The 14,263-nt window shown below is 46.8% G+C and overlaps 1 protein-coding gene across 3 annotated transcripts in view; it reads left to right on the top strand.

Moving 5' to 3' along the window:
• Window positions 1-14,263, top strand: part of Stk32b (serine/threonine kinase 32B) — a 244,600-nt gene that overhangs the window by 226,511 nt on the left and 3,826 nt on the right. For all 3 annotated transcript variants that reach the window (XM_031341920.1, XM_031341919.1, XM_031341921.1), the window contains 4 exons: window positions 2,031-2,147; window positions 3,752-3,877; window positions 5,398-5,529; window positions 7,561-7,625. In XM_031341920.1, coding sequence (XP_031197780.1) covers window positions 2,031-2,147; window positions 3,752-3,877; window positions 5,398-5,529; window positions 7,561-7,625 — 440 coding nt within the window. The remainder of the gene's footprint in view (window positions 1-2,030; window positions 2,148-3,751; window positions 3,878-5,397; window positions 5,530-7,560; window positions 7,626-14,263) is intronic.

Below are 14,263 nucleotides of genomic sequence, written 5' to 3'. Positions count from 1 at the left end.
GTGCAGAACCAAAGAGTGCTGTGTGCACCATTGGGGAAGGGCTCCACCTATTGGGGAGGCTTCTGGCTGTCTCAGTGAAGGACAGACCACAGTGACTGGAGTCAGGGTTGGAAGGTGATTCTGCTCTTTCCAGGCCCATTATCAGAGAGTACTGGCTTTCTCATCATTTCTCTGTGGAGATCAGTCCCAGGGGGTCCTTGGGAGTTGGAGTCTCAAGTTGCCTGAATGCTGGTTGTTCTGAGTAAAGAGAATAGAAGGCATACAAGGGATCAGATGGTCTGCCCGCCGCACTCTAGCAAATGAAATGGCAGGACCATGTCAGTTTTCTCCCGTTTTATGCTTTTATTTCATGGCAAATTGCCTTTTTTTAAAAAAAAAAAAATGAGTTTCCTGGAATAAAGACATACCTGCACTTTGCAAGAACCCACCCTGTTTCCTGCTGCTGGAAACCACTTTTGCCAGCAGGCCTCGCAATCACCATACCCTCTGATGAGAACAGCTTCTGAGTCAGGGCGGTCCTGAGGACAATGGAACAAAGCATTAGTGGAATCCAGCACTGGGAGCAGACTCATTGTAGGCCTTAATACTTGCTATTTAACTTGGAGGGAGGCCTGTGTCTCCACACCCACCCAAACAGAGGAGGGCTAAACCTGGGGCCCCCGAGTTAGGAGGAGCTCAGCTGTAGTGCCTTAGGATGACTTTAAATGTACATGCTGATCATGTCTGAAGGTTAACATTCTCATGATCAATGATAGGTCATGGCACAGTCAGCAAAGCACTATGAGCATGAGAACCTGAGTTGGATCCCCTAAAATCTCTGTTAAAGAAACTTGGGTACCTGTAGCCCCAGGGCTTGGGAGGCAGAAACTGGAGAAACTGGAGTTTCCCAGAAACTCTCTAGTCAGTCAGTCTAAGCCATCTGGTGAGCTCCAGGTTAAGAAAGAGAGTGTGTCTCAATAGCCAGGTAGAAGGAGAATGAAGAACACACTCAGTGTCAACTTCCGGCCTACACACAGATGCACAGATAAACATGTATACACATGCATGCATATATACTCATATACAAAGTTCTCATAATTATGCCTGGTGTTGCTGTGGCTGATCTATTCCCTCCAGGTGTGGAGAGAATTTCAGATACCAGAGAGAAGCTCATGGAAATGCAGAACTCAGGAAATTTGATGAGTGACTAAGACAGAAGAAACAGTTATTTGTAACATGAAAAACCTCTCCTTTGACTTCTGGCTGTTTCTTGGATTTCTTGGGTTTATGGCTTTGGTGGCCCTGTAGAGATAGCTGAGAAAAAGGGGTCTCTAGGAAAACCCCGTCTCTGAGCTTCAGTTTCCTGGCTTTTAAAGTGAGGATGGAGATGAGAACGTCTTATCTCCTGGCATCCTTTGTCCTCAGTGCCTGTGTGTGTGGCAGGGGAGGCCAGTGGTGGTGGAAATAATCTAATGAAAGAATAGAAATGGTAGAATAATATTGAATAATCCACAAACCAAGCTTCTAGTCCCCAGCCCATGTCTAGGTGGTGGCTCTGGGCCTTTCATGTCCTATAGGGACCATAGAGCATACCTGATCTCACAAGTATGGGTTCTATAGGTTTCCTCCCAGCATTCATACAGACCCAACACATATCCAATAGAATAGTGATTATGTCTGACTATTCATAGACCCATTGAATGGTCAGCCAAGACGGAGAAAGGTGGTGGCTGATCTTTCAGCATATAGAGTGTATGACAAGTGGTGTCCTTGTAAGTGCTCAATGGCAGCATCAGTACTCCAGCCTGTGACCATAGCTGCTGGGTGAGTCCTGCCTCTTCCACTTACAGGCAAAATACATCTGCCTCCTATGGCCAAGACAGTCAGTCCATCCATGCCCTCTTCTTGCACTGTCTTGCTGAGAGACAAACAGCCCATAGCATCTTTAAGGAAATATGGATAGTTTTCCATCATCACACAGTCCTTGAACAAAAGGGTGCTGCCTCCCCCAAAGGCATTCTTTCTGATTCTGGCATTGTCCTTTGTTGCAGAGGCCATATGAAATCCATTCAGCCACACCCATTGATGAGATCCTCAACATGTTCAAGGTGGAACGTGTCCACTACTCCTCCACGTGGTGTGAGGGGATGGTGGCCCTGTTGAAGAAGGTAAGAAGTCAGGCAGCTGTGTGGAAGGCTAGTGCAACAACACCCAGTAATAAATGGTGTCATACACAGACCACAAAGCCCAGCACAGTGCAGCATGTGACAGCCTGGCCCAGGCTCTTCCCAGTTCACTCCAACTTCCTATTAAACAGAAATACCTACTGCATGTGGCTGCGGGTATTAGGAACTACTGCTAGTAGAATGTATGCTGTGGTCCTGACCACTCTATGTGTAGAGTTAAGATGTTTCTGCAATGATAGTGACAGTACCAACAAGAAGGCTGTCACTTTGCTCTTTAGCACATGCTAGGTCCTTACCCATCCTGTTGGGTCTCACCCTGGCCCTGTGATGAACATGGGAGACACCTTCTGCTCCCAGGAGACAACAGCCAATCTCAGAAGGTCTCTAGGCCATTGGCCATTTCCTTTATGTGGCAGTCCCAGAGGTGAGCCCTGTCCTGTTGTGTTTACCTGTGGTCTTTGCGTCTCATAAACTAGAGTGTTTTAAAAGACAGTGCAGGAGCTCAGTAGACAGCTCATTTAGCAAAGTGTTTGCTTTGCAAGCATGGCAGCCTGAGTTTGAACCCACAACACCCACCTAAAAGTCTGAGTTCAGCAGTATGCCACACTTGGAAGGAAGAGACAGGAGAATCCTTGAGACTTGCTGGTCAATCTAACTTAGTCCATGAGCTCCAGGTTCAGTGAGAGACCCTACTACTAAACAGAGATAGAGATCAATTGAGGAAGACACAGAAACCCTGACCTCCACATACTCATGCACACAGGGTCATGCACACATATCTACACATGTGTATACATCTACACAAACATCTACACATATGCATGTACATCTATACATATGCACACACATCTACGCATATCCATACACATCTACACATATGCATATACAAACAGAGAAAATGCAAAGTATTGACCTGGAGCTATTCTTTTTTAATTAATTAATTAACTAATTAATTAAGAGTATGAGTGTTTTGTCTGCATGTATGCATGTGTACCACAGACATGGCCTGGTGCCTGTGGAGTTTTTTGAGTTACCATGAGAGTCCTGGGACCTAAATCTGGGGTATTGTGCATAGACAGCCAGTGCCCTTAGCCATTGAGACACCTCACCAGCCCCTATGTAGCTGTTTGTACATTCTAGCTCCATTAGCAGAAACTGACCTTCAAGAGAAGTTAAAAGTGGACTACTCAGTTAGGATGCAGAGGTCACTTTGTAACTCGTGGGGGAAAATTCTGTTTCACTCTTGTGAAACCAAGTCAGAAGTCCTCTGATGAGGCAGCCAGCCTGTTCTTTCCAATCAAAGCTTTCATGAACATCAGAGAGAGGCTGCTTATCAGAGGGCTGAAAACTTAGTCTCTCCCCAAAAGTAGCTTGCCAGATGACCTTAGAGAAAACAGTAGACCTTGAAGTCCCTCCCTTGCTGCAGCAGTACATTTAGCATTCCAGAGAGAACCCAGATGGAACAGGCCACTGCCAGGCATAGCATACAAGGACATCCTAAGTGTTGAGTGAGGTGACATGTTCCAAGTCCATGTTCATCCCTATGGACGCACCATTCACAGTGTGCCTTTGCCCTCTGACTGCAGCTGTTAACCAAGGACCCTGAGAGCCGCCTGTCCAGCCTTCGTGACATCCAGAGCATGACCTACCTGGCTGACATGAACTGGGATGCAGTGTTTGAGAAGGCACTGATGCCTGGCTTTGTGCCCAATGTAAGTCATACCACCCCCTTCAATGGGTTCCCTCCTGGTATTAAGCCTGACCCCTGCCACTGACCGGTTAACTCTCTGAAAGTCACCAAAGTAAGGCACCAACAGGTTCATAGTTCACTGAGATCGAGGGTATGTGGACACAGACTTCCAAGGTGTACTTCTTGCAGTGGAGCTGTGAGCTGCTGAGCATCTCTGGCCTCTCCTGCCCCTCTGAACAGATGTCAAGGACTGTGTTAGTGCAGATGATGATTGGTCACAGGGAGCCTTCCATCCCTTGCAAGCTCATCCTCTTCACTGGACTAGAAGGCACCGGAGGTCCTTGGTTTGCTACTGTCCCATGATTGTGCGTGTGTGAGTGTTCAGAGCCAGCAGAGCTGAGTGTGGACTCTCTACTGGCATTGTTCTTCAAGCCTCCCATGTGTTAGCTCCTAGAAGCTTCACACCAGCCAGAGTGGATCTTGTTAGTATTCTGAGTGAGGTAAAATAACTTATCCAAGATGACCTGGGATGAGGCCAGCAGGGCTTGAACTCAGGCAAGGCAGGATTCAGGGCCTGCATCTGAGTGGCTGAATGAATGGATAGCAGGCCACTCAGGAAAGAGGTGAGCCTGAGTTCAAGATTTTCCTTGGGAGAGGGGAAATGCTGAGGTCAAATTTGCACAAGATGCCAGGCATCGAGGATGGGGAACCCTGACATGAGGGTCCAGGTCTATAAGTCAGGGTGGGTGGAGCCACAGGCCTCTAGCAGGCCTGTCCTGAGAATGGACAGCTCCAGCTGTGAAAAGGAACTGGTAACCAGGAGGTGGTTACCAGGAACTGGGCAGATGATGATCAGAAATGTTGTTTATGTAGAGTCAGGAAGCTCTCTGTGAGTCTGTGGCCAGCGAGTGCTACATAGTGAGACTCTGTCTCTGCCAAGGCTATCTCAAAAGTCCATTAATTAAATTTTAAATTAAATTATAGAAAAATAATAAGAAAAATAATGACATGTGATTGTGTCTAAATGAAATAATTAGTAAAAATAAAGTAAAATTGCATGTATAAACAGTCACAGGATTTAGATCAGTGCTTCCCAAGCTGTGGGTTGTAACTTTATTGGGGTTGAAATTACCCTTTAATAGGGTCACCTGAGGCCAGAAAACACAGATATTTACATTACATTTCATAACAGTAGAAAAATTGCAGTTATGAAGTAGCAATGAAAATAATTTTACAGTTGGGATTCACTACAGCATGAGGAAGTATATTAAAGGGTTGAAACATTAGGAAGGTTGAGAACCACTGATTTAGATGCAGGGAGTTAACGGGCATGGTTGCCCAGCTGGGGCTATGTCTCTGAGTGGATAGTGTGTGTGGTGAGGCTGCATGGATTCTATTATCAGAGAGAAACATGAGGCATCCCAGGGTAACAGCTAATGGTCATTGGTGCATGTGAAGATGTCTGGGCTATGGGCAGAGGATGCCCAGCCAGTCACGCATGAAATAACCACGAAACATGTTTTTCTTTCCTCTTCCCTTCAGAAAGGGAGACTAAACTGTGACCCTACATTTGAACTTGAAGAGATGATTCTAGAATCCAAGCCGCTTCACAAAAAAAAGAAGAGGTTGGCCAAGCATAGGTCCAGAGACAGCACAAAGGACAGCTGTCCCCTGGTGAGCCCTCAGGGGAAGGTTCTGTGGGAAGGAGGGAGGTGTGAAGGACGGTCCCTTTTATTCAAAGGTGCACTTCAGCCCACGGCCTTCCTTTTCCTCCCTCTGTATCCTTGGAGAAGTAGTGCCAGAGTCCTGCTAGATCACACCTTTTGTATAAAACGGTGTCATGCTAGGTATAAAACCCAGGCACATCCTCCATACGACTCAAATTGCTTTGGGATTACTTCTATCAGTTGACACAGCACAAATGCCATGTGCGCATAGGTGGGGGGCATTGCTGTTCAACACAGACCTCACCAGCTCAGGCTCAACTGCAAAGTTCACACGTAAGACATCCTGAATGATGACACTTAGCTGAGCTCTGGGACACAGGGGAGGGTAAGGAGGATGACTTGTATGTCACTCTTTTCTTGTGGATTTTGTGTAGTGCCCAGTGTGCTTCAAATCACGGGTTTTTCTTTATGGAACTTTCTGGAATTTCTTTGTTTCTCAGTATTTTCAGACTGCAGTTGGTTTGGATCTGAGGTTACAGAGAGCTGACTGTACTATTTTTTGAAGTAAATGAAATGCCTCTGGCATATGAATGATCTCTTATAATGCAATATATGTAAGGATGACTGAAGAAGAAGTACCCACACTCCTACCATCCACACTGAGAACCCCAGGAACGATACAGGGCACCCCAGTCCCTGTGCACATTTTAGGAAGAGTCTGTCCTGCAGGAATCCCCACAAGCTGCACTGTGATGGCCCATCACAGTGGAGAAAGCAAGATAGCATGATCTTGAAGCAGATAGTCACATGGTGTCCACAGTCAGGACACACAGAGAGAGGGATGCTGGTACCCAGCTCATTCTCTTCATTTTATTCATTCCCAAGCCCATGAGAAAGTGCCATCCACGTTTGGTGTGAGTCTTCCCATCTCAGTTAATCCAGTTTAGAATCTCCCTCACAGATAAACCCAGAAGTTTATCCCCTGAGTTGCTCTAGATCCTGTCACATTGTCCTAGCCCATCACTGGCTGGCTGTCCTTCTCACATAGGCATCTTAGTGTTGAACAACATTAACTGGAACTCTGGGGATCTGAGAATCTTGCTTGACTTTTTTCTCAGCCGATGAAATACGCATAGTCTCACCACCTACACCATCATTGAGAATTCCAATCCCACCCCTGGGTCAACAGACCCTGCTAACTCTCCTACTTCTCATTTCTGTGAAGGGTTTATGTGTGCACTCTGACCTTTGAAGTAATTATTTCATCATGTGTCTCTCGTGTCACTAACCAACACACCATCTCAGCTCTTCTAGCTTTCCTAGGATCACCTGGCTGGTAACTCTATCCTTCCACCTTCCTCTCCAACTTCCTGTGGCCTGCCTATGGGTCTGTGACTCTGTGCTCTTTGTGCAAAGACACCTAGCCCTGGTTTCAGCCCCCATGACATTCCCCTGCCTCACCTTAACTTGATTATACCTACAAAGATCTGGTCACAGGTCAGGCCATATTAAGACACTATGACTGAATGAATGAACATACTCTTTGGGGACAAAACTCAGTCCATAACAGCCCCTCTCCCTATAAAATACAGTTTTTAAAAAAAATTTTGCAATTACCTCAATATAAAGGTAAACATGACCTTTGATGCAAAAAAAGCTTATTCTATTACTCTAATTTAAAAAGAAATGAAACCATTTTGCCAGCCCCTAGAAGCACCACAGACCAGTGATCCCAGAGGCTCACAGAGCATCATGTGTCATCTACATGCAGCTTCTGGGGGTGGAGTGGGAGTGTCTTGATCTAAGCATCTCCTCCTCTGTGTGCTGAAGCAGTCTTGAGCATCCTAACATGAGGGAGCCAAACTCAGAAGCACATTTGTCTGCAGACACAATTACTGGACCAAACCACCGAGCTTGTCTCTAAATCCTGAGTGGACACAATTCACATTTAAACAAACTAGTCACCTTTAGTGTCCCTCTGTCACATCCCCCTGTCCAGTGCTCTGCCATTTAGACTTCTCTCTGTACTCTTTGACAGAATGGACACCTGCAACAGTGTTTGGAGACAGTGCGGAAGGAATTCATCATATTCAACCGAGAGAAGTAAGTTTAGCTTGCTACACTCACAAAGAACATGACTTCCAGGACCAAGGCCCACAGCAGAAGTGTAGTCATCCCTAGGCTCTCTCACCTCTGGACCAAATTCTTTAAGAGAAGTACAATCATCCATGGAATCTGTCACCCCTGGGCTAAGCCTATCCCCCAGGACTAAGAGTCCCAGAAGAAGGTGACCCAGCCCTACCAACAGTGAATGATTAAAGCCCTGGTGCTGGAAGGGAGGACACAGTGGAGCAATGCCCAGGTCCTGGAGGGAAAGATGCTTTTAGATTTGGAATTAGAATCTGTTTTCTAATGCTAAAAAGAAGTAGGCTCTGCTGGGGGTGTAGAATGATATGGGAGCCCTCAGGAAACCTTGAGGCAAAGCCCTTAGCCACTCTGAGCATCCTTGTCAGTATTGCAAAGTGAGAATTGCTCCCTAGGATTTAGAGTCTGTGGTGCAGAGCCCAGCAGAAGAGGATGTTCAACAGAGAGGTGATAACTGCCATCATTGTTGTTGCTTGGGTTAAGGGATGTGGTGTGTGGGAACCTCTGCCACCAATGCAGGTAAGGCATGGGACAATGCAGGTCTGGGAGTAGCTCCTTAGAGTCTGCCCATCTGCAGGTACAGGTGATGAAGATTTCCCATCATCTGCCAGTGAGACGGTAAGAAAAGAAGACTGTCTGAATGAAGCTCAGCAACTATGGACAGAGTAGCATCTATGGAGGTGGAGGGTAGCGGTGAGCACAGGGCAGAAGCAGGGCAAGGCCAGACTTCCTGAGTCCCTAGCAACACCAGCCAGAGCAGCAGCCTCCTCAAAGTGTGAGACCAAGCTAAGGAAAATAAACTCAGGGGCCCTGAAATAGCAAGAGGAAATTTCCTGTAAAGATAAAGGTACTCCGAAGGCTCTCAGTTTCCCGAAGAAGTTGGGACCCGTGTCAACTATATTTGGGTCTCCATCACAGGAAATTGAAGAATGATGTGCAGGGAGCAGCTGATCCCAGCATACTCATCTCAGCCAATAAAGGATATGGAAAATACATCCATAATGTCCATCAGAAAGGACATTAAAGGTGTTCTAGGCCAGGTACCATGGTCAGTTCTTTATAGTTCTCTCTGACTGCTTCAGCATTAATGTTCTGTGCAGGCTCACTGTGTGTGTGTGTGTGTGTGTGTGTGTGTGTGTGTGTGTGTGTGTGTGTGTGAGGGGGGGGCAGAGACAGAGACAGAGACAGAGAGAGAGAGAGACTAGAGTGTGAGACTCTTGCCTGAAATTACTGTTGAATCATTTTGGAGTCGAGATCCCACACAGCTTTGCAGGGAGTGTGGGGTGTGCTCAGGCTGAAATTCCTCTTCATGATGCAACCCCACATGGACTCTTATTAACATTTTTAAAACATAGAGCCATTAATGTGCTTTCCATGTGAAGAAATTCAATGGTTTTTTTTTTTTTAGTGTTTATTTTAGTGTTTATTTAACTTGGTATTTTTTAAGGGAGAGCTAAATTTGAAAAGACATTGCAGTGTTGAACACTGAAGTTCATATTTCACTAATGTTTACTGAGTATTGACTATGTGCTTGGAATTACAAAAGCACATTAAAACACAGTGTGATTCATCCTACCAACCAAACAACCAAAAGTAGTCCCTGGTTGTCTTTTGATATCTACTATAATTTACTGCAAGGGACTGAGTCAAAATGGTATCTTTTTTTTTTTTAATTCACTTTACATCCCAATGGCAGCCCCCTCCCCCCTCTCCTCCAAGTCACTCCCTCACATCCTCTTCCCCATCTCTCTTCCTTTCCCCTCACAGAAGAGATGCCCCTGCCATGGGTACCAACCTGCCCTGGCACATCAAATTGCATCAGGATTAAGCACATCCTCTCCCACTGAAACCAGACAAGGCAGCCCAGCTAGGGGAGAAGGATCCAAAAGCAGGCAACAGAGTCAGAGACAGCTCCATCCCAATTATTAGAGGACCCACATGAACACCAAGCTGCACATCTACTACATATGTGCAAGGAGTCTAGATCCAGTCCATACATGCTCTTTGGTTGGCAGTCCAGTCTCTGTGAGCCCCCTTGGCCCCAGGTTAGTTGACTCTAGGTCTTCTTGTGGTGTCCTTGACCTCTCCAGCTCCCTCAACCCTTCCCACAACTCCTTCACAAGACCCCCCAGGCTCAATGGTGTCTTTGATAAATAATCTCGGTTGACAATTTGATGAGATCTGGAATCATCTGGGAGACAGGTCTCTGAGCATGCCTGTTGGGATTATCTTGATATCACTAAATTGGGTGGGAAGACCCTCTCTCTATGGGCAGCCACATTCCCTGACTGGGCTCCTGAATTGTATAAATGGAAAAATGGAGCTGATAGGTAGCTTGCATTTATCTCTCTCCTTGACTGTGGATTTTCATGACCAGCTTCCCAAAGTTCTGGCCAGTGTGACTTCTATGCCGTGATGGATAAATTGTTCCCAGGAACTCTGAGTCCAATACGCCCTTGATCCCCTAGGTTGCTTTTGTCAAGGTGTTTTAAGACACGGCAACAGGAAAAGGGGCCAAGTCATCACTGATGGGAAAGTGTGTCAGATATGGACTATGAGCAGGATTCCCTGAAGCAGGCCTGCAGGACACTGGCAACTTCCCCCGTGAGATCTTTACATTGCTTTCCTGACTAAGTGGCTGTTATTTTATTCTCAGGCTTCATAGAAAGAAGCCATAGATAGGCTGGCAGCCTCTGTGATGAGTTATCATGGAGCCCCACTGGATGAGGATAACCCACTCCACAGGGTAGAAGCTAATATGGCAGTATCTGCCATATTAGCCCAGGCAGCACTGAGGGATGCCTGCTGCCAAGGAGAGTGGGAGGAGTCAGGAGGCAGCTCCCAGAGAGTTCCAAACTTGAGACCTCATGAACACAATGAGAACATAAGCTGAATACAGCCATCTGCCTCTCCTCTGGACTGTTGGAGCAAAAAGTGAGATGGAGCAGAGAGCTGACTAGTGCCTGGGGCGGGAAATGATAAAAGAAGGTTTCACGTCAGAAGAAAGAACCCTGTGGCAGACACAAGCTTGGCCGCCTCCCTGAACCCAGAGAACATACTGCCAGGAACAGGACCCAGAAAGCGCGGTGGGAAAGGCACCCATCAGGGAAGGTCAAAAACAGTCTGGTGTATGAATCTGGAGTCCCCCACTCCAACACACTGTGGCCCTTACCTGTGCTCAGCTCCTGTGTGTTCCATCCCTTTTCACTACAGCCAAAAGGAATGGAGGAGAGGCCCGGAAGGCTGTAAGTGGCTTGCTTTTAATTGGACACCAAGAACTTGCACCTGTGGAATTCAGTGGCTCTCAGATGCAGCCTTGGAATCTAGGGACCTGGGCTTTGGTGAGATTAGCCAGGGCTCCCCAGAGGAGGTGAGAACATTCCTCAAGGGTTTTGAGTTACCCCAACCAAGTCTTTGGTTTCTCCCCTGCCCTCTATCTCCAACCAGATGACCATGGCTTGATTTGGTACACGGCTTTCTGAAACCTCCTAGTTATTTCAACTCTGTTTTGAGGAGGTGTGTGCCTGTCTGCCTCTTTGTATTATCTTTAGAGAAGCATTAAAGTCCATTTCTCCTTTGTCTAAAATGCTTGGGACCACGGGGCTTGACATTTGGGGTCTTTCTGTCTTTGGTGAGCCATGGCTGAATTGCAGAGTTTAAAGTGCTTGCATCCATCACTTAAGATTCTCACAACACTGATAGCTAAAATGATAGGTTAGCTGAGAAATCAAATATTTTCTGTCATAGAAATAGACAAATCATATACATGGGTAGCATTTAACTTTGCCCACTGTATATATGCAATTCCTTCTCATTTCCTCCAAAGTTATACACACTTGGGCCATGGGCTAGGCCCACAAATGAGCAAACACTTGGGCCCCACTGCAGTGGTCTTAGCTCTGTGCCCTACTCATAAATGCCAGAAGATAATTCCTCACAGCAAGATAATTCCCTGCTCACTCTCTGTCCTGCTGTCTGATCTCTCCAACTGAGATCCTGGAAAGTAAAGAAGATGAGGAGAACAGGTGATGAGCAGGTGGGTGGATGGAGGTTAGCTTTTGGGAGCAGATATTGATGATGGACAGGTAGGTGATAGATGGATACATTATGTGTAGATAGATGGTAGATGCATGTATAATATATATATATACATATATGTGTGTATATATATACGTGTATATATATATGCACACATGAATGAATTGTAGGGTGAGTGCTCATCTCAGTAGATGGAGCAGATAATGAATGAATAGGTGGAGAGACAGACTAGAGGGGTTAATATGTTGTTAGGGGTGGATGGCAGGTGAGTAAGTGGGTGACGGATATGCATGAATTGAGAATATATAGGTAGGTATAGAGGTGGGAGTGTACATGAAGTAGGATGACAGGCAGATATGAGAGTGGACAAACAGATGGTACAGTATTTGAATGTGACCACAGGTAAGTTATGTATATATCTATAAATTGGATAGGTAGGGAATATTTCTGTGGGTTTATGGATGGATTTGGGATGTATCTGTGGATGGATGGATGATGAATGAATGGACAGATGAATGGATGGACAGAGAGTTGGATGGATGGATGGATGGATGGATGGATGGATGGATGGATGGGTCGTTTGTGGGTGGAAAGATGGGAGCTCAGCTGTGATGGGGAGCATCCCATAAGAACAGCCCACCTGGGGCAGTGGTGGTGCACACCTTTAATCCCAGCACTTGGGAGGCAGAGGCAGGCGGATTTCTGAGTCCGAAGCCAGCCTGGTCTACAGAGTGAGTTCCAGGACAGCCAGGGCTACACAGAGAAATCCTGTCTCGAAAAACCAAAAAAAAAAAAAAAAAAAAAAACCAGCCCACCTGTTTCCAGTCCTGGTGGATGGAGAAAGAGCAGGGGACAGGAGCCCCAAGTCACTCTCCTGTGAAACAGTGCTGTGTCACTGAGCACTCAGGCACTGGCACCAGTGCACACTCACGCTCACACCCTGTGCACACTCACGCTCACACCCCGTGCACACTCACGCTCACACCCCATGCACACTCATGCTCACACCCCATGCACACTCACTCTCACACCCCGTGTGCACTCACACTCACACCCCGTGCACACTCATGCTCACACCCTGTGCATACTCATGCTCACACCCTGAGTGCACTCACACTCACACCCCACTGCCATCTGGCTGAAGTGCAGATTCTGCAGCTTTAGACTTAAGTTCAGCCACAGTGCCCTGAGCATGACAGGCACAAGCAGGCCCCTCTCTCTTATTTTTTTAATGAAAGGACTTTCATGTAAATGAAAACTATAGTGCATGGACACCTTCTGTGCCCTGTTTGACAGAAATGTTACAGGATAGGCCAATTCTGCCTGAAGCCTGCAGTGTGTGTCTTTCTGAATGAGCTGGAACTAGTAATAATCTAGAGATGGGTCATGTGTCTTCCTCAGTCACTTTCTGAACTTACATTGTCGACTGTGCCAACTTCTCGCCCCTCCACCATGGATTTTAAAAGACAAGTTCTTGCTATGTAGCCCTTACTTGCTTGCAATTATATAACCTGGTCTGACCTCAAACATGTGATGCTCCTGCATCTGCCTTCCAAGAGTTGGAATTACTGATATGTACCACTATCGCATGCTAGTTTGCCTATTCCTTGAGTGACTTGAGACCCCAGGGAGGAGGGGTGCCTTGGAGGGAGAGGGGGAGCACCCTCTTGGAGGCAAGCAGAGGGGGAAGGAGGAAGGAGATGGGAACTGTGGGAGGGGGTACTGGGAGGGGGTCAATGGTGAAGGAAACCGGCCCGCAGTTTCACTTCATTCCGTGGGTGATTCACGAACAGGGGAACTCGAGATTCTGTAAGATAAGCGGGTAGGGAGAAAAGAGAGACAACACCAGGAAAGTGTTCTTATCGAGGTGTGTACTTTACTTAAAGAAACGGAGTATATATATACTTGAGGCAACAGAGTCAAGCCTTTTGGCAGATAGGTGAGAGCGGGGAAACGGGCATATCAAAGCAAGAACTCCAGGCAGGAGGGCGGATCAAAGTTTTAGTCCCTATGAATACTGGGCTCTCGGTTCTGGCTTTAATCTCTCGGGCTGGCTCCAGACCCCTGGTGAGTCGAGTAGAGATGCTGTCTCTGGTGTCGGTTGAGACCCCTCCGTGAAATCAGCAGGGCTGCCATATTTCACCCTTTAACTGATATAAACAAAATAGGGGAATGCGATATGATCTTGGCACAAATACATGGGCAAGTTGTGGAACGCCTTCTGGCTCCACCCTCCAAGGCGATAACGCACAGTGGGAATTCCAGGCCAAGAAACGTCTGTTACCCAGACGGCCTTCATCCACTTGCCGCCTACGTTGGTTTCCCAGCCATAGAAGGGTCAGGTGCACACACTTCCATGCAAAATGCCAAGACTCGTCCGCAAACCCAAAGTCCAAGGTCCATCGTAATCTCCGAAGATGGCTGACGTAACTGTTTCAGTCAGGTGCAGAATTCAACAGGGCAGGGTGCAGCTAGGAGTCAGAGCTCATTGCCGGAGGCTGATTTCAGAATGATGCAAATCAGTTCTTAACAGCTGCTGAGGAACCGAATTAACCTAT

The sequence above is a fragment of the Mastomys coucha genome, unplaced genomic scaffold (assembly GCF_008632895.1).
Source record: "Mastomys coucha isolate ucsf_1 unplaced genomic scaffold, UCSF_Mcou_1 pScaffold22, whole genome shotgun sequence".
NCBI lineage: Eukaryota > Metazoa > Chordata > Mammalia > Rodentia > Muridae > Mastomys > Mastomys coucha.
This window is presented reverse-complemented; position numbering and strand designations above follow the sequence as displayed.